The sequence below is a fragment of the Centroberyx affinis genome, unplaced genomic scaffold (genome assembly GCF_046629955.1).
Source record: "Centroberyx affinis isolate AG114_WGS23_722 - 3 ecotype Tasmania unplaced genomic scaffold, CSIRO-AGI_Caff_v1 ptg000950l_1, whole genome shotgun sequence".
NCBI classification, from domain to species: Eukaryota; Metazoa; Chordata; class Actinopteri; order Beryciformes; family Berycidae; genus Centroberyx; species Centroberyx affinis.
This window is the reverse complement of record NW_027279524.1, coordinates 419,361-437,647: the sequence shown is the minus strand read 5'-3', so window position 1 is coordinate 437,647 and position 18,287 is coordinate 419,361. Positions and strand designations below refer to the sequence as shown.

At 44.3% G+C, this 18,287-nt stretch overlaps 1 protein-coding gene across 4 annotated transcripts in view; it reads left to right on the top strand.

Annotated features, from left to right (window-relative positions):
- The window catches only part of gcn1 (GCN1 activator of EIF2AK4), a 29,680-nt gene extending 11,404 nt beyond the window's left edge, over window positions 1–18,276 (top strand). For all 4 annotated transcript variants that reach the window (XM_071522070.1, XM_071522069.1, XM_071522067.1 and 1 more), the window contains exons 27-57: window positions 943–1,086; window positions 1,640–1,764; window positions 2,009–2,198; window positions 2,294–2,364; window positions 2,845–3,010; window positions 3,288–3,482; window positions 3,843–4,089; window positions 4,191–4,312; window positions 4,925–5,039; window positions 5,446–5,625; window positions 6,149–6,369; window positions 6,656–6,724; window positions 6,817–6,955; window positions 7,391–7,587; window positions 7,973–8,115; window positions 8,209–8,326; window positions 8,509–8,724; window positions 8,976–9,140; window positions 9,681–9,842; window positions 10,373–10,465; window positions 10,552–10,695; window positions 11,174–11,443; window positions 11,663–11,776; window positions 12,305–12,535; window positions 12,890–13,083; window positions 13,845–13,959; window positions 14,347–14,443; window positions 15,257–15,405; window positions 15,960–16,070; window positions 17,159–17,380; window positions 17,624–18,276. In XM_071522070.1, the coding sequence (XP_071378171.1) occupies window positions 943–1,086; window positions 1,640–1,764; window positions 2,009–2,198; window positions 2,294–2,364; window positions 2,845–3,010; window positions 3,288–3,482; window positions 3,843–4,089; window positions 4,191–4,312; window positions 4,925–5,039; window positions 5,446–5,625; window positions 6,149–6,369; window positions 6,656–6,724; window positions 6,817–6,955; window positions 7,391–7,587; window positions 7,973–8,115; window positions 8,209–8,326; window positions 8,509–8,724; window positions 8,976–9,140; window positions 9,681–9,842; window positions 10,373–10,465; window positions 10,552–10,695; window positions 11,174–11,443; window positions 11,663–11,776; window positions 12,305–12,535; window positions 12,890–13,083; window positions 13,845–13,959; window positions 14,347–14,443; window positions 15,257–15,405; window positions 15,960–16,070; window positions 17,159–17,380; window positions 17,624–17,749 (4,851 nt within the window). In that variant the 3' untranslated portion in view covers window positions 17,750–18,276. The remainder of the gene's footprint in view (window positions 1–942; window positions 1,087–1,639; window positions 1,765–2,008; window positions 2,199–2,293; window positions 2,365–2,844; window positions 3,011–3,287; window positions 3,483–3,842; window positions 4,090–4,190; window positions 4,313–4,924; window positions 5,040–5,445; window positions 5,626–6,148; window positions 6,370–6,655; window positions 6,725–6,816; window positions 6,956–7,390; window positions 7,588–7,972; window positions 8,116–8,208; window positions 8,327–8,508; window positions 8,725–8,975; window positions 9,141–9,680; window positions 9,843–10,372; window positions 10,466–10,551; window positions 10,696–11,173; window positions 11,444–11,662; window positions 11,777–12,304; window positions 12,536–12,889; window positions 13,084–13,844; window positions 13,960–14,346; window positions 14,444–15,256; window positions 15,406–15,959; window positions 16,071–17,158; window positions 17,381–17,623) is intronic.
- Window positions 18,277–18,287: the final 11 nt, after the last annotated feature.

Sequence of the window (18,287 nt, the reverse complement as noted above, 5' to 3'; positions counted from 1 at the left end):
AGCTTGTTGAGACTGCTGACCTCCAAGCCTTGATGCCACCACCCCAGCACACCACCGCGAAGAACACAGCACTGGCTACTACTGACTGATAGGAGATCTGTAGGAGCCTGTTGCACACACTGAAGGATCTGAGTCTCCTCAGGAAGAACAGTCTGCTCTGTCCCTTCCTGAAGTGGGCTTCAGTGTTGTGAGTCCAGCCCAGTTTTTTATTGATTTGGACCCCAAGATACTTGTATGAGTCCACCCTCTTCACTTCCTCTCCCTGGATGACAACCAGGACAGGGGGCCTCCTGTTCCTCTGGTAGTCCACCACAAGCTCATTGGTTTTGCTGATATTGAGCTTCAGGTGATTGTCATTGCACCATGTGACGAAGCTCTCTATCAGTCCTCTGTACTGTAAACATAGTCTCTAAGTGAAGACAGCATGTTTCTCACTGGAAATTATTCACTGGAATCATACATGTCAATATAATGATAACTTCCATTTCACCAAAAAATACACTTAATAACTTTTATTAAATTCCTTCAAAGTCTTCACTACATATATTTTATGAGTCTGGACAGACATGGATGTAAACTGTAACTTGACTTATTGGCGGAGGCATACAACCGCAATGCGGTTATTTCTAGTTCTCTTTTTACTCTGTTTTTATATGGTCTATCCTGTTACTATTTGCAACCCCTTTTTTAAAACCAATTTCCCTATGGGGATCAAGTTTATGTTTTTTTTCTTAACTAAGCGAGTATCAAAATTCCTCGTCAGAAGAGGGATTCAAACCCTGCCTACATTCGAAGGCCAGAAACCCCGGTGCCTCAGATCACTCGGTCGTCCTGACAACTTGTGTTGGCGCGAAAAACAAGTGCTGTGATTCCAGACTTTTCACACACCATGTATTTTCGAAAAGCACAGAGGTCAGTTAATGCATACTGTTTGTGTTTCAGGTGTTGGCGTCGCAGTGCCTGACTGCGCTGTGTGTCAGTGCCGGAGGAGGGAAAGGCTGCACTGTGGCAGAGCAGGCAGAGATAGACGTCCTGCTGGACGCCCTGCTTTCACCCTGCTTCTCTGTCCGTGACGCTGCTCTCAGGGTGAGCTTTGAATCAATGAATTACATTTTATTTTTGTGTCATGGCAGATAAATTGCCCATCTCTCAGTAGAGTAAACACAGCTCCCACCGATCATGGAATTTCTGGCATATCGTGGAATTTAGAGAGGTGTTTTCCAGACAAGGAAAGCCAGCTAATATGATAAATTCTCTGGGGAAGTCAGGGAATATCGGTAATTTTACAAACAGGTCACTTCACAGGAATTTACCAGAATTCACCAGAATGCATGTTCCAACTTGTTTCACACATTCATTGCATTAGATGGTTTTCAGCTGTTTTTCTCTGCAGCAAACCCAACCAGAAACCAGACTGTTTACTGCTTTAGAGAAACATTAACAAACTATAAAGGAATAAAATGTTTAGGTCATGAAAGCAACATAATTTAGATGGAAAGTCACAGAAAAGTCATGGAATTTTACATCATGGCCACAGTGGGAAGTCTGAATAAATTACACATAATACAGCCTGTGTGTATGTGTGTGTACTAGGCCTGTTCTGTGTGTAAATATTAACACCCCATTTGTCTGTGCTCAGGGCCTGTTGGAGATGGAGTTTGCTCTGCCTACAGACAGCTCAGAAGCCAGTGGGCTGAGTTTGCTACGCAGACTGTGGGTTGCCAGGTTTGACGTTGAGGAGGAGGGCCGAGCCTTGGCTGAGAAGTATGTATTTTGGGCTTTGATATCTTTGTTTTTTCCCAGGGCTCCTTTCGTCCTCTAGTTATGAAAGTAGTGATCATATTTAGAATTAAAGTAATTTTACCTTTTCTCATGGGTCCTGTATAGACAAATTACCTCTCAGAGATGTGATTCATTCATTTCCAGTAGGATATTCCAGGTTTCCCATTTTTGTGAAATGGATATAAACTCAAAAGTCAAACTGATCTTGTGGCCGCTCTGTCCGCAGGCTCTGGGAGTCTCTGTGTCTGGAGCTGGTCCCTGAGATCTGCTCCCTGCTGATCGGGGACGTCACCCACCACGAGGAGGCCGTCCGCTCTGCCGGGGCCGAGGCTCTGTCCAGCGCCGTTTCCCAGTACAGAGACCAGTCTGCCACAGTCCTTGGCCAGCTCACTGAGCTCTACCACCAGAAACTCTATGTGAGTCCCTCCGCCCTGCCCAGCCCTGAATAGATTGTTTCTGAATAAAGTTGAGATCAGTAACCTAATGTCAGAGTGATGTGTTGTTTTCACAGAGACCACCTCCAGTGCTGGATGCCCTGGGCAGAGTCATCTCTGAAGCTCCACCTGACCAATGGGAGGCCAGGTAACAGAACCCAACAATGATGTCAACCAAACTTGGGTCTAGTAGTTTTATAAGTAATTCTTAATGGTTGTTTTAGCCTGCTGTGAGTACAGAAGGGTGGGGTTTACCACATCAGGACAATTCAGATACTGTCAGGTAAAAGCGTCAATCACAGAAAAGTATACTAAGTGGATTTCCAAATACTATCTTGTGATCGTCTAAATTTGCTTGTACTCTTCTTGTACGCATTTTCCAATGTTGTAAACCCCACTTAAATAGGCAATAGCCCCATTGGGACAGGATTAGTTAAACAGAAGGTGGTAGGATCCCAAAAAATAAAATCGATGAGAATAAAATAGAATAAAGTAGAAAGTGCTTGTCAGAGATCCAGTCCTTGTAGCCGCTTTGCCACTCTCAGCTGTGCAATTTTGAGACAGATTACAAAGTTCTCTCATTCTGTGCAAGTTGGTCATTGACCAATGTTATGCGCTCTTTTGTTAGGTGTGGTATCGCCCTGGCTCTGAACAAGCTGTCCCAGTACCTGGATGAATCTCAGGTCACCCCTCTCTTCCTCTTCTTTGTTCCTGACGCTCTGAACGACCGCCACACTGAGGTGCGACGCTGCATGTTGGACGCCGCCCTCTCAGCTCTCAACACACATGGAAAGGTACGGCTTACTGCTCACATTTTTCACTATATGAACACATCGATACCACTAAAACATGTGCTCCTTATCATGTGCCCCTGACACGTCTTACTCTGTACATAAGGTTTTGTTGTCCTTGTATGTGCGTCCATATGTACTGTGAAATGCTGCAAGTTGTCAATGCGTCTATACACCAATGTCACCAAAGCGAGTTCCTTTACCGTTAATGTAGTTGATGATTCTGATCCCCAGTAAATCAAAGTAGTTGACTGACTTCTGCCCTGCTTTATATTTCTAGGACAATGTGAGCTCCCTGCTGCCGGTGTTTGAAGAGTTCCTGAAGAACGCCCCCCAGGACGCCAGCTACGACTCTGTCCGTCAGAGCGTGGTCATCCTCATGGGCTCCTTGGCCAAACATCTGGACAAAAGTGACCCCAAGGTCAAGCCCATCGTGGCCAAACTCATCACCGCACTCTCCACACCTTCACAACAGGTAATCTACATATTCAGCTTCTTCACACATTTCCCACGTTGTTGTAAATGTCCATCTGGGGCTCTGTTGACAACATTCAAGAGACTGGCTTGGTTATTGTTTGTTTATTCAGATCCCTCTTAGCTGCTACCAAATTAACATTTCTCACTTGGGACAACACAGAAACGTAAACACACAGAATTGTTCCTTCAACCCTTCCTCAAGATATAAATGCAAAGTATAATGCAAACCTAGCAAGCCACTTAAAAATTGTGATGACAGAATAAAGTAGTTATAAAAAACAAACACATAAACAACATGAACCATACCCATACTGCACCCTGATGCTCCACCTCATGTGTCTTGTCATCCCACCATCAGGTCCAGGAGTCTGTGGCGGGCTGTTTACCTCCGCTGGTCCCCGCCATCAAGGAAGACGCTGCAGGGATCGTAAGGAATCTGCTGCAGCTGCTGCTGGAGAGCGACAAGTACGCCGAGAGGAAGGGAGCGGCCTACGGACTGGCCGGCCTGGTCAAAGGCCTCGGCATCCTGGCCCTCAAACAGCAGGACATCATGACCACGCTGACCGACGCCATCCAGGACAAGAAGAACTTCAGACGGAGGGAAGGTAAGTGAGGGTTGTCGAGCCACTGAACCGTAGGTGGCCCTCTTAGTGCTGTGAGCCATAGCAGGCTCAATCTGAGCTACAACTGCTGTTTGTCTTTCCAGGAGCGCTGTTTGCCTTTGAGATGCTGTGTAACATGTTGGGAAAGCTGTTTGAGCCCTATGTCGTCCACGTGCTGCCACACCTCCTGCTCTGCTTCGGAGACGGTAACCAGTACGTCAGAGAGGTGAGCGGGCAGATCATACCCTGTTAACCCACTCCATCCACTCCTTCAATATTTCATTCCCTACTCAAACAACACATATCTGTGACTCTTTCAAAAGTGCAGTGACATGTTTCTGTATGTCCACTCTGAAATGGGCTGGTTTTTCCAGCTTTGCTTGTTTTTATTTTGTTTATTAAAATGAAATTCAGTTCCAGATGGAATCAAAAGAGTTCTTAAAAAGTCTTACATTTGGCTTTCTGAAACCTGCTGATACCCTGAATAAGCCCTGCTTTCTTGTTGTGTGTTAGTTGTGTTTTTCAGATCTGGAAAAGTTAAGGAGAGCAATGTATATCTAAGATGTTTTAGGAATGTCTCAGAAATTTGTTGAAAAAATTAAATGTTAAGCTTGGCTGCTCGTAACCTAGATAACAAACTTCCTGATTATATAAGTCCTGAGGACAGCTGCAGCTAGCCAAAGCAAACGTGGAAAATTCAAATCAGCTATTCATCAAAACATGTAACATTTAAACATTCATAATGACAGATATTGGTTATGAACACTGTCAGATTACTTATGTCAGTAAAAACAGATTCCTGTATGATGTCTTTACACCCTGTCCTCTCTTCCCCCAGGCTGCAGATGACTGTGCCAAGGCTGTGATGAGGAACCTGAGCGCCCACGGAGTGAAGCTGGTGCTGCCCTCTCTGCTGGTCGCCCTGGAGGAAGAATCCTGGAGGACTAAAGCAGGTTAGGAGCCTCTACATGCACAAGGTTCCTTGACAGGTCTGGAAAGTCCTGAAAAGGATGGAACATGAATTTGATAATTTCCAGGCTTTTTGATATGTTTGGGGAAAAATCTATTACACATTTTATGTACTACGTATCCACTGTCTTTTCACATGTGATATTTGTTGTCGCGAAGAATAATCTTCAACTATAGACTGTTATGGCCTGGTTGATAAACAGACAGCTCAGACACTATTCAGGAAATTAAAATCCAGGAAAAGTATTGAATTTGAAAGGGAAAATGCAAGAAGCCTGTTGTGGATTTATAAAGGTCAGTCACTGATTACACACAATGATGATCACTCGGTTGTATATCAACCTCCCCTCCTCGTCTGCCCCTCTCTCACCCCTCCATATCCTCTCCCAGGTTCAGTGGAGTTGCTGGGCGCCATGGCTTTCTGCGCTCCCAAGCAGTTGTCCTCCTGCCTGCCCAGCATCGTGCCCAAGCTGACCGAGGTGCTGACCGACTCCCATGTGAAGGTGCAGAAGGCCGGCCAGCAGGCCCTCCGACAGATCGGCTCCGTCATCCGCAACCCTGAGATCCTGGGTAAGACTCTTTGTCATGGGACAGAGATGTCGTTAGAGCAGGCTATCCGTGTGTCCTTAAAAAGTCTGAAAAATGACCTAAATTTAGGGCCTTAAAGTATTACATTACTAAGTATTATTATTAAGTATTATTACACATGTGTATTAAATTAAGTAGTATATTGGAGGTCTTATTTTTTCTCCATGCAATAGTTTCTTTGTGCTGCATGTCCACTCCTATTTTTTTTGCTTTTTATTGTGTCTGCTTTACTAAACACAATGGGGCAAATCCCCTAACAATTAAGTTCATGTTATCCTTTTTCTCAAACTGTCCAGTTGTAGTTTCAGAACTTGAATTTAATATAGGAATATATTGAAATAGGCTGTTTGTTCCAGTCTGAAGAAGAACATTAAGTTGGTGGTAAATTAGTTGATGGGATCAGTGCAGTGTGTGGACTATTTTCTCAGTGTCTCTTTCATTAGTCCGGCACCTGTGTGAACTTGGATGTGTGTGCCTTCAGTGACTTCTATTGTTCCTTTCTCAGCCATAACCCCCATCCTGCTGGACGCTCTCACTGATCCTTCCCGGAAGACCCAGACCTGCCTGCAGACGCTGCTGGACACCAAGTTTGTCCACTTCATCGACGCCCCCTCCCTGGCCCTCATCATGCCCATCGTCCAGAGAGCCTTCCAGGATCGCTCCACTGACACTCGCAAGATGGCTGCTCAGATCATTGGCAACATGTACTCCCTCACGGACCAGAAGGTACCCAGATCCATTTATAAGTTAGAATGAAAACTAAATCTGCTCATCTCTTTATTCAGTGTTTCACTCAGTACCTGATTCTGTAGTACCTGATTCAAAATAGTAGTGAAAATGGGTAGGATGACATTCCGATGAAAAATGTATATTAATTATTTTGACCGGTAAAAATAATTCTTGCCAGGTAATCTTATTTTAGTTTACGAGCCCTTTGCAGATGAGCCATGAAGTTAATTTGGGATACTGCATTGTATGTAATACCCTCATGTATATGTGTGTTTTCTTACAGGACCTGTCCCCATACCTGCCTAGTGTCATTCCTGGACTCAAGACCTCTCTGCTGGACCCAGTGCCTGAGGTGCGTTTACTGGTGGTAAACTGAACCACAGTAATATGCTGTGTGTCTGTGTGTGGAGCTGATGCTGTAACTGCTCTCCCTCTCACCTCCAGGTGCGTACGGTCTCAGCCAAGGCCCTCGGTGCCATGGTGAAGGGGATGGGCGAGTCCTGCTATGATGACCTGCTGCCTTGGCTCATGGAGACGCTGGCTTCTGAACAGAGTTCTGTTGATCGCTCTGGAGCCGCCCAAGGTTCGTTCTCCCCCCGTCTGTCCCGCTGTAGGATAGAGTCTTTCTGACAAGCGCTTCATATCGTTCAGCAAATGAATTGCTGGATGGTTGATCTTAATTGGTACTAAAGGCCATTCTGTAGCTAAGTATAGCAGTGGAGAGGGTTATCTCTCCAGCTGATATATTAAAATGGTTTATATTAATAATTAAAAGTACTTTAGAGTCTGCCAGTTATGCCTCTAATCAGTGAGTGTCTTGTTTCAAATTTTCCAAATTTATTTCTGTTTAAAGTGCGTTTAGCAAGGATGTCGCACTATGCTTTACAGAGCAAGAACGGTAAAACAGCAGTACTAAAAGAGGATAAAATTGGAGCAATATTCATATTATGTACAGTAAGAGCAGTCAGTACACATATCAGGGTTTAGTGAATTGACGCCCCTGCTCTGGTCTCCCCAGGTCTGGCCGAGGTGATGGCTGGGCTGGGAGTGGAGAAGCTGGACAAGCTGATGCCAGACGTGGTGCAGACGGCCAGCAAGATAGACATCGCCTCCCATGTCAGAGATGGCTACATCATGATGTTCATCTACCTGCCGCTCACCTTTGGAGACAAGTTCACCCCCTACGTTGGGCCCATCATCCCCTGCATTCTCAAGGTATGGCTCCCCTGTTCTGGGATTTTATTATTTATTTATTTGCATTTAGCTCTCACTCTTATCCAGAGGAATTTACAAGGAGTGCAGCAGTAGAAGAAGCAAGCAAGCAAGAAGAAATTTCTAGGTTGGCAACATTACAAACACCCAGTAGTCAGGGTCAAAGCCGCAGCACCCAGACCCAGTAGATGTAACGGAAAACAAATATTTCCCTTTTTTTCCATTCTCTTGTAATTTAACACATAGGGACGAATACATTGGAGTTTGGCTATATATGTGAAGATTATTGGACACTGTCACCCAACCCTATTAAGTACTGTGAGCATTCTGCAGATCACTTGTCACTACAGCTCAGTGGCCCGCTTAGCCTCTCTGTCTTGTCTACTAGGCTTTGGCTGATGAGAACGAGTATGTGAGGGACACGGCGCTGCGGGCCGGCCAGCGAATCATCAGCATGTACGCTGAGACCGCCATCGCACTGCTGCTGCCCGAGCTGGAACAAGGCCTGTTTGATGACCTGTGGAGAATCAGGTCAGACATACACACACAGAAACGCTTAAAAGGATGAATCGGTGTCGCTCTTCTTGTGGCTAACTGAGCATCCGTGCTGTTGTCGGTTCACAGGTTCAGCTCTGTGCAGCTGCTTGGAGATCTGCTGTTCCATATCTCTGGAGTGACGGGAAAGATGACCACAGAGACCGCCTCAGAGGATGACAACTTTGGCACAGCAGCATCCAATAGGGTATGCTTCTGTAATTTGCATTTTTGTATTATCATAACTACAATTTGATTTCATAACTGTTAGTTTGTCAAGATATAATTATATGAAATAGTGAACTTTATTTACTTACTAGCACTTTTTAGTGCTAGTACAAAGTGTGTTACAAATGATAAATAATGATTTGGTCCTCTCTCCACCACCAGGCCATCATCGGGGCTCTTGGTGCTGAGCGGCGTAACCGCGTCCTGTCTGGTCTCTATATGGGCCGTTCCGACACCCAGCTGGTGGTGCGACAGGCTTCCCTCCATGTGTGGAAGATCGTGGTGTCCAACACGCCCCGAACCCTGCGAGAGATCCTCCCCACCCTCTTCACCCTGCTGCTGGGCTTCCTGGCCTCCACCTGCCCTGACAAGAGAACGGTACCACTCCTTTTCACTTTTTACTACAATACCACTTTGAGCAATGTGATTTTCTTCAGTTTTATTCAGTGTGTTATATGTTTTTGGACACAGCTTGTTTCCCGCTTTTATGTGTTCCGTAGCACATCCCCGTTTACAAGAAGACCGCTTTCTAACTCACTTTATTCTCTGGTTGTCATCTGTCTCCTCCTATTGCTCTGAAGATACTTGCACAGAGCCTTTGTTGAGCCCGTGTGTCTGTGTGGTTTCAGATCGCTGCTCGGACGCTGGGTGACCTGGTGAGGAAGCTGGGAGAGAAGATTCTCCCAGAGATCATTCCCATCCTGGAGGAGGGGCTGCGCTCTGACAAGAGCGACGAGAGGCAGGGTGTCTGCATCGGCCTCAGCGAGATCATGAAGTCCACCAGCAAAGATGCGGTCAGTCTTGCAACGCACTGTTAGACAGGCATTTGTCTGAGTCTATTTAATGCAAACATGCATATTGAAAGGTTTCTTTTACACAAGTCGATTTAATATAAACTTAGGTATGTTGCAAGACATCTATGTGGAGGCAAAGCAGATGGCTAGGTATTAGCCATGTTAGCACAGATCCCCATAGACATTACATCAAGGGGTTTTAGTATAAGCAGGCAACACACTAATCTTCTATATTAAAAATTACAAGGCTCTGTTGCGTTTACAATCAAAGCATATAAAGGTGGAAACTAAAATACCAATGCGTTTTTGTTGAATGAATAGTTGATTTTGCTGGTTACTATATCCATATGAGGGCGAAAAATTCTGATTTAATACGTTTTCATCTCAGGCCTCAGGGCAAATAAATAAATAAAATAAACATAGAAAAAAAAATAGAAAATTTGAAAGTGTGTAGATGTTTGATATCCTGGTCACTTTTGAAACTTCAAGAAAAACTTGAGCACTGTAGTCAGCTCCCTATTGATGGTGTTTGTACTGTAGGTGCTAGTCTTCTCCGAGTCGCTGGTCCCCACTGTGAGGAAGGCTCTCTGTGACCCCCTGGAGGAGGTACGAGAGGCTGCAGCCAAAACCTTTGAGCAGCTCCACGCTACCATCGGCCACCAGGCGCTGGATGACATCCTGCCTGCTCTGCTCAAACAGCTGGTGAGTGAGGAAGCAAGCATGTGCACAAACACTCAGAAGTTACAGTTCTACACTGTTGAATCATTAACGAGAAATAGAATGGAGCATATGACTCTTTACTGTCTCGTCTGTGTTATGCTGTGAGTGAAAGGTTAAACACAGCACATCCGCGGGTCCTTAAAACATCTGAAAAAGTCATAAATTGTCTAAATTTGAGTATTAAACTGTCTTATATGCACTTGTTAGTGGTCTTAACTTTTTTCACAATGTAATGAATGTTTATTGTTTAAGTAAGTGTCATTTTGATGCAAATACAAAATTAGACAGAGGTATTGACAGATATTTTATATTTGGTGATATTTAGTCACAGTTGGAAAGTAAGGCAAATGCCATGAATTGTGTTCCAGCAAAAGATAATAGCAGTAGTGTTGGTGTTATTTTCTTTTGTTGTATCACATTGCACTTACAGATGGTCACAGTCTTAAATATGGCTTTCTGAAACATATGCTTTAAAAACTGTCCACTAAAATGCACCAACTTTCTCTTCATAGGATGATGAGGAGACAGCCGAGTTTGCCTTGGATGGCCTGAAGCAAGTCATGGCAGTGAAGAGCCGTTCTGTGCTGCCTTACCTGGTTCCAAAGGTAAAGCATCAAGGCCAGCCTTCTCTTTTGAAGCCATGTCATTGTGTCTAATTGACTAAACTGGACGTCCTCTCTCCCCCTGCCAGCTGACTGCTCCTCCTGTGAACACCCGTGTGCTGGCCTTCCTATCCGCCGTGGCTGGAGACGCCCTGACACGCCACCTAGGGGTCATCCTGCCCGCCCTGCTCTCCTCCCTCAGAGACAAGCTGGACACAGAGGATGGAGCACAGGTAAAACCAGCATTCACCAGCCACAGTGGCTATAGGAGTTCATATGTACTGTTCAAGGGTTGTTCTGTTATGTTTGATAATACGTAGGGGTTTGATTTTTGCATTTAGAGGCAAATTCAGGTCAGTCAGGATGAGACACTCTATACCTGGACACTGTCATACTTCATCTTGGTGTATAGAAAATATTTGTCTATAGATCATGTCTGTTATTTATTGAGCAGTATCAAATTAATTAAAAGATGTAAAAGTTACAAATTTAACTTGAAGTGTGAGCCTATATTCACATCATTGCTACAAATGCACCTTAGGAATCTGTTCTTGTTCAGGATTTTTTGGACACACAACCCCTTTTATTTCTAATGTGATACTACCATTTTGCTACCTTTCCTTGTACTTTTTTACATTCCTGCACAAATCCCTGAATACCAATCATAAGGCGATGGAGCAGTATTCACAAATCTGTATCCATTCCCTTCAGGAGCTGTGCAGCTGTCAAACGGTGATCCTCTCGGTGGAGGATGAAGTGGGCCAGCGCATCATCATAGAGGACCTGTTGGAGTCCACCCGAGGCGCCGACCCCGGCCTGAGACAGGCTGCCGTCACCATGCTCAACGGCTACTTCGCCCGCACCCGTCTGGACTACAGCGCCCACACACGCACCCTGCTGTCAGGCCTCATCCGCCTGCTCAACGACTCCAACACTGAGGTCCTGGTCCAGAGCTGGGACACCATCAACTCCATTACCAAGGTGTGCTGAGATGAACATGAAAGCCACTTAAATCGTCTTGTACTCTAACTGTACAGGAATTTGTCTTGTCATGACGTTGGTATAAAGACATTTTGACAACTTTCACAGCACATACTAACACAACATGGTGCAAAGACAACAGCACTACGCTAATATCATTTGTTATTTCTGCATCAAAAGATAAAGCTGGACTCAGCCTTGTTTGTTTGTGTTGTACAGAAACTGGATGCGAGCAGCCAGCTGGCTCTGATCGATGATCTGCACCGAGACGTCAGATCAGCCGCTGCAGATGTCAAGGGACAGCACCTTCCTGGTTTCTGTCTGCCCAAGAAGGTAAGCAGGCTCCTCCTCCACAATAAGCACTGAGAAGTCGTTACAGAGTGATTTTCACATCCGTAGTCTTTACGTAATGTCTTTGTCTCCCTGTGGTCCTGTGTGGTTCAATAAATAGAATTTCCAGTGACACTGCTGGGGACAGGAGTTGATTCCCACCCGTCACACATATTAAAAAAATATAGGCAGTCAGTACTCTTAATTATTTGTCCTCACTGCAAGAAACTTGAGTAACCAGTAAATTCATGTCATTCATTTTGTACAAGACCAGAACAACATTGGTTGATGTTGATCACAGTCACAAAAGTCCTCGTTTTGTGGTGTTACCCATCAGTGACCAATCACACACCAGCTTTATTATGTCTGCTCATCCCTGCAGTACTGTTGGTGCAATAAAGAGCTAGCTCAAATTGGGCATTGGACAGTAATGTGATATGGTTGCTAGCTGTGTGAACACAGACTAAGACGCTTGGTACAAAAGAGTCTACCAAATTTCATATGCTATATTCATGTCCTGTTTTTCCACAGGGTGTGACCTGCATCCTGCCTGTCCTGAGAGAGGGCGTGCTGACTGGTAGCCCTGAGCAGAAGGAAGAGGCAGCCAAAGCACTGGGAGGAGTCATCAAACTGACCTCCCCCGAGGCGCTGCGGCCGTCCGTGGTCAACATCACAGGACCGCTCATTCGTATCCTAGGAGACCGCTTCGCCTGGACTGTGAAGACCGCTCTGCTGGAGACGCTCACCCTGCTGCTGGCAAAGGTCTGTATCTGCATCCCACCATCTGACGCTGAAACATACCAGTGCAGGTGTTTGCTAGGTCCTGAATTTTTTTTATTTAGTTTTTTTTTTTATTTATGTTAGTATAATTAGTTTGTGGTATTTTCTTTTTTTACTTTTTTGCATAAATGGATATATGTATTTTATCAATTATGTTCCCCATTATATTTTTATATAATTCTTTGTGTACATAATTTGTATTGTCTTTATTATCCCATGTTTTATCATACCATTGAAGGCACCATCATTTCTCATCATCATAATTTCTCCTAAAGTTGAGGGTTTTAGGTTTGGTCACATGGTCTGGCCCTAACCTTGCTGCATTCCCTCCTCCAGGTGGGCATTGCCCTGAAGCCCTTCCTGCCCCAGCTCCAGACCACCTTCCTGAAGGCCCTGCAGGACTCCAGCCGTGCGGTGAGGCTGAGGGCCGCCGAGGCTCTGGGTCAGCTGGTCTCCATCCACACCAAGGTGGACCCGCTCTTCACTGAGCAGCTGTCTGCCATCCGCAACGCCGAGGACTCCGGAGTCAGGTATGCAGTCTTACGATAGTCCTACTTTCCAGGAAAGTCATCGGCTGGAAGTGAAATGGCATGGATTGCTCAGTTCTGCTGTTGCTCTGTTCATACCATCCTTTTTCTTTTCTTTTTTTTTCTTTATGGGTGAATTGGCAAATGGCTGTCTAGAACTGGGGTTTTCATATCACCAATCCTCAAATAGACACTTTAGGCCAAGACCGAGATGGCCAAGAAGATGCACACAGACTTTTTCTGCCCCCTGTTTGATTTTAAGTAGTGTGCGGATTACTTGCCATTTCTCATGAAAACCCTTCAAGGACCCCAGTTTGTGACCCACTGGTATAATAGATGTGTGAATTTGGCAAACACATGCTTGTTCAATCATGGAAAAAACAGTTGTAGATATGAATAGCACACAGCTAAATGGACAGGCTCAAATATATGTGTGTGTGGTAGGTGTGAAAACAAGTGCACAAAACCAATGTACATTGTTTATCAGAGAAAGCAAACAAGTTAGAAAAAAGGCACACCACATATGCAGCACACCACAACAACATGAAACTGCTCAAAATGGGCATGTGGCTTGACATTTTCCATAGATACTAACACGGGTGACAAAGGTAGAGTGGTCATAAACCAATGGAACCTAGTTGTAATAACAAATTCAAATAGACTTTTTTTTCCTCAATTCAATCTCAATTTTGAATTCAAGTTTTTGGGGGTTTAGTATGACGTGAAATGAATTTCCCTGTCTCTGGCTCTCCACCCGCTCACAGGGAGACGATGCTCCAAGCCTTGAGGTTTGTCATCCAGGGGGCCGGGTCAAAGGTGGACCCAACCATCCGCAAGAACATCACCACCACATTACTTGGCATGCTGGGACATGATGAGGTATGACAGGAGGAGCAGATGCCTCGCAGCATCAAGTAGAGTGGAGAGGAGATGTATATCTTTGGGAACTCCCTCATTTTCAAATCCAATGCTCAGTGATAGTGACTGAATATATTCCCGTCACCTATATGTCAATGCATTTAAACAAACTAAATAAAATAAGGTAACTAAATGAAAAATGAGTGAGCTGAAGGCTTATCTTAAGCAGACACTGAGAAAGGATTTTACAGACAGTAGTGCAGTGTAGTTTCCTCTGTGATCACAATTGAAACACGGATGTGGGAGCAGGAGGATGTGGTTTCATGAAAGGTGCTTTTCGGGCCTCCTTGTCACTCCACTCAGTATGAAAATAAATGAAACTGTCTGTGTGTGTGCGTGTGCATGTAGGATGCAACCCGTATGTCCTCAGCCGGCTGCGTCGGTGAGCTGTGCGCCTTCCTGTCAGAGGAGGAGCTGAGGAGTGTGTTACTTCAGCACATCTTGGGTCAGTATTTATAGACAGTTACTGTCACATCGCTCCCTCCTTCTTATATATATATATATATATATATATATATATATATAGTGTGTATAATGGTGGGTTGGCATACCAGTTTCACTACATATTGTGGTTAAAAAAAACAAACTTGCAGTGCAGTGTTCCATGTACAGATTCAAATGCTATAAGATTTGAGTAGAACAAAAGCATTATTCAATATTCAGTGTTCTTTGATTAACATAAATGTGTTCAGGTTCATACAATGTAAATAATTGTAGCACTAATAGCAATTTTTCTGCTCATTTTGATTAATACTGTTGCAATAACACTTATCAGGGTGTTTTTGTCTAAGATAAGCGTATCAAGAAGGTTTGACTCTGGTCCCTGCCTGTATGTGCACTTCTCCTTTTTTTCCCCACTGCTCACTGTGCATCAGCGCTACAGTTCATACTATAAAGCAAGGAATCTCTGTCTGTATGTGTGTCCTTCGCATATCTCCAGAACCGTTCGTCCGATCTACTTCACACTTGGCGGGTGTATTGCTGGGGAGCCAAGGACGTGCAGTGTCGGATTGTACACGCGACACGTTTAATATTAATAAACTTTGAATAAACAAGCGAACAGCGCTCTGTGCAGCAGCAGGGCTCAAAGCAAGCGACTGGAAGCGCAGTGACGAGTGTGAAGTTGTTTGGATGAGCGGTTCTCGAGAAAGCTGCAAGCAGCAATACTGGAGGCCAAGCAATCGGCCCGTTCCAAACAGGCATGTTTTGAACGGGCACTGCACTGGTATAAGCTAATACAGATTTTTTTCCCATTTAGCGGACGTTTCTGGTGTGGACTGGATGGTGCGTCACGGTCGCAGCCTGGCCCTGGCCATCGCAGTCAAGTCGGCTCCGGAGCAGCTGTGTGCGGAGGAATACAGAGCCACGGTGGCAGAAGCTGTCCTGGCCAACGCCACTGCAGACAGGGTGAGGAGATGGAGCTTGTCAGATGTGTGTGGCTATGGCCCTTTTCTTATTCCTGGGTCATGGAGGCACTTCTTCCATCTCCCTGGAATGGAATAGGAATAGGGCTGCAATCAATATTCTATATACTTGAAAACGTTTTTATATACATTTTTTCAATAAATTTTGTCACACTAAAATGCTGAAAATAAGTGTTTTTGATTATAGATTATTCCAATATTCAATGTAAGATTTGATAGATTATTCAAAAATGAAAGTAATGATAATTGCAGCCCTTCTGTGGAATTTACATAGATATTGAATTGAGTCTATGTGCTACATTTCTATGAAAAGTGCTTTTTTTAGATGAATATTAATATTATGTCCTCCACTGTCCCTTTACACTGTATATAAGGTCCTGTTGCAATTTGTGTGTGTGTGTGTGTGTGTGTGTGTGTGTGTCAGTATGAACTTACTAGAAAGTGTGTAAGTCATTGATTTGTCTGTGCACTGATATTCCTGTATATTTGTACTGTACAGTGATCCTGTTGTGACGTTGTGTCCCATTTCTCCTCCAGATCCCCATCGCCACCAGTGGGATCAGAGCGATGGGATATCTGATGAGGCATCAGCTCAGAGTAGAGGGGAGCGCTGGTGTTTCCCAGCGCACCATCACACAGTTTGTCAAGGTGAGGCAGGAGCAGGCTCATTCAGCTGATGTCACAAGCTTTTTACTTCCCTTTGCTGTATTTGTATATGTCAGTGAATGCCAATAAGTCACATTGCTACGCAGAAACAGTATTCACTCTATTGCTTTCTGCACATTGTCTAGTGCAAAAAGCTTTAAAATTTCTCTTACTTTGGGTTTTTCTGGGTGCGATCTATGCAAAGCATTCTATCAATGTGAAAATGAAAAAACATAAACAAACAAAAACAAATATAGTTTCAATGTTTTGTTTCATTTGGGCTTAATGGTCATGAGGACAAACGGACAAATGGCTCAGCATTTCATACATGACTCACAACGTCCTCTTCAGGCTCTAGTAAGGGCTTTGAGAAATGTTTTCCTTTGAAAATTGTTCTAATTCCTTCTTACTGTATTGGCCAATGTTTGTTCAGCATGATGATATTTACGACGTAGGGTGAATTCTCCAACAGCTGACTTCAAACAGTGTAGAGTAAGTAGTTCACTAATGGATGGTATTCAAGTCCAGCTCTCACAGTTTCAAAGAAGAAATAAATCACCACCTTCCCACTGCCGTATCAGATTGTTATTCTCTGAAACCACAGGAAAGTGACTCGGATATCATCCACACTCCACACTGCTCCAGTCCACCTTATACCCTAAAATCTCATGAAGGGAGCTGATATCAGATTAGTCGACAAACAAGGCAGAATTACAAGGGAAGGAAGACAGATGAGTCCATAACTACAACCTCAAGATGAGCACCGCATAATGTTAGAAAATGTTGAATACATTTTTGCCATGAAGAGAGTTTACCCAAAATGAAAAAAGGCAGTGAAGACTTTTGCAAACTAGATTTTTCTTTTACATAAATTGTACACCTTCATATAAACCTCCAGAATTTCTTTCCAGTTCACCTTGTGTAGATCAAAAGAAAAATCAAATAAAAGCATTTTGAAATATCTTCTAGCACAAAATATGCTCAGAGGAGAGTGTCTAGAAAGATGAATCCTGTGCTGAGAGGCTGCATTAACAGCGTACAGTTGCCAGAGAGTTTGTCTTGTGACGCCTCGTCTCTGTTCGGCCCCGCAGTGTCTTCAGAATCAGTCCAGCGACATCAGACTGGTGGCGGAGCGGGTGCTGTGGTGGGTGTTCAGAGAGGCGGCCACGCCCTCCATGGAGGCCGCTCTCATCAAGCCGCTGCTGAAGAGTCTGCTGGACAACACCAAGGACAAGAACACCAGCGTCAGAGCCCAGAGCGAACACACCATCGTCAGCCTGCTGCGACTTCGCCAGGGGGAAGAAACCATGCAGGTGAGACTACAGACCGTCTGTCGCTCCCTCCACCTCACACACACACACACACAAAGTTTCTGGAAGAGAGACTTGTTACTGTTAGATTTGATCAGATGAAACTTAAACATCCTCATGGAGAAATTGTGCAGGACATGCAGTTGTGCGATGTCCGATAACACCATGTAAAATATACAGATGCAGGTAACGCACAGAAAGAAGTGTGTTTTTGTAATTTGTGCTTTTCCTCTCCCTGTAATTCAGAGTGTTACCGTCATCCTGGACTCTGCCAGTAACGACCTGCTGTCGGAGTGTCACCGCCGCTCTCTGAAGAAGATCTCCAGCCTGCCGGACTCCAGTGAAGAAATAGACGACACCATCCTAACGTGATGGGGCAGGACTGATTCACGCTTGTGTACTTAGAGAAGACCTCCGCAGAAATCAACAGAAGCTCGGCTGACAAGTCATACAAATGAATTCTCCGCTGTATGAGAACCCCAGACACACTCAACACACATGCCCATTTTGCCACTCACGGACCAAGGAAGAGTTGGACAGTGTATGGACTGGCTTTCCTTCATATTCTGCACCAAATTATTTTTTCCCCCCTCTCTTTTCCTCATTGTTTTAGTGGCCTTTGAACCCACAGTTATAACTTTTATTTTATCCCACAGTGTGCAAGTTAAAGACACTAGGCCAATTCTATTTTGACATTTAAATGTATTTTCAGTGTCTCACTTATTTTATTGAAATGATTTGAAGCATTACTGACACCATTGTAATGAAACCATAACCCTCCCCCCGCCCCCCTTTAGGTTTTATTTGGACTTTGTGTGTGAGAGTTGTTTCGGGGAAAACAACCTCTTATAAGAATACATTTACATTCTTATATCAGTGATACGGTTGTAAAAAGGCAATACAAATAAAA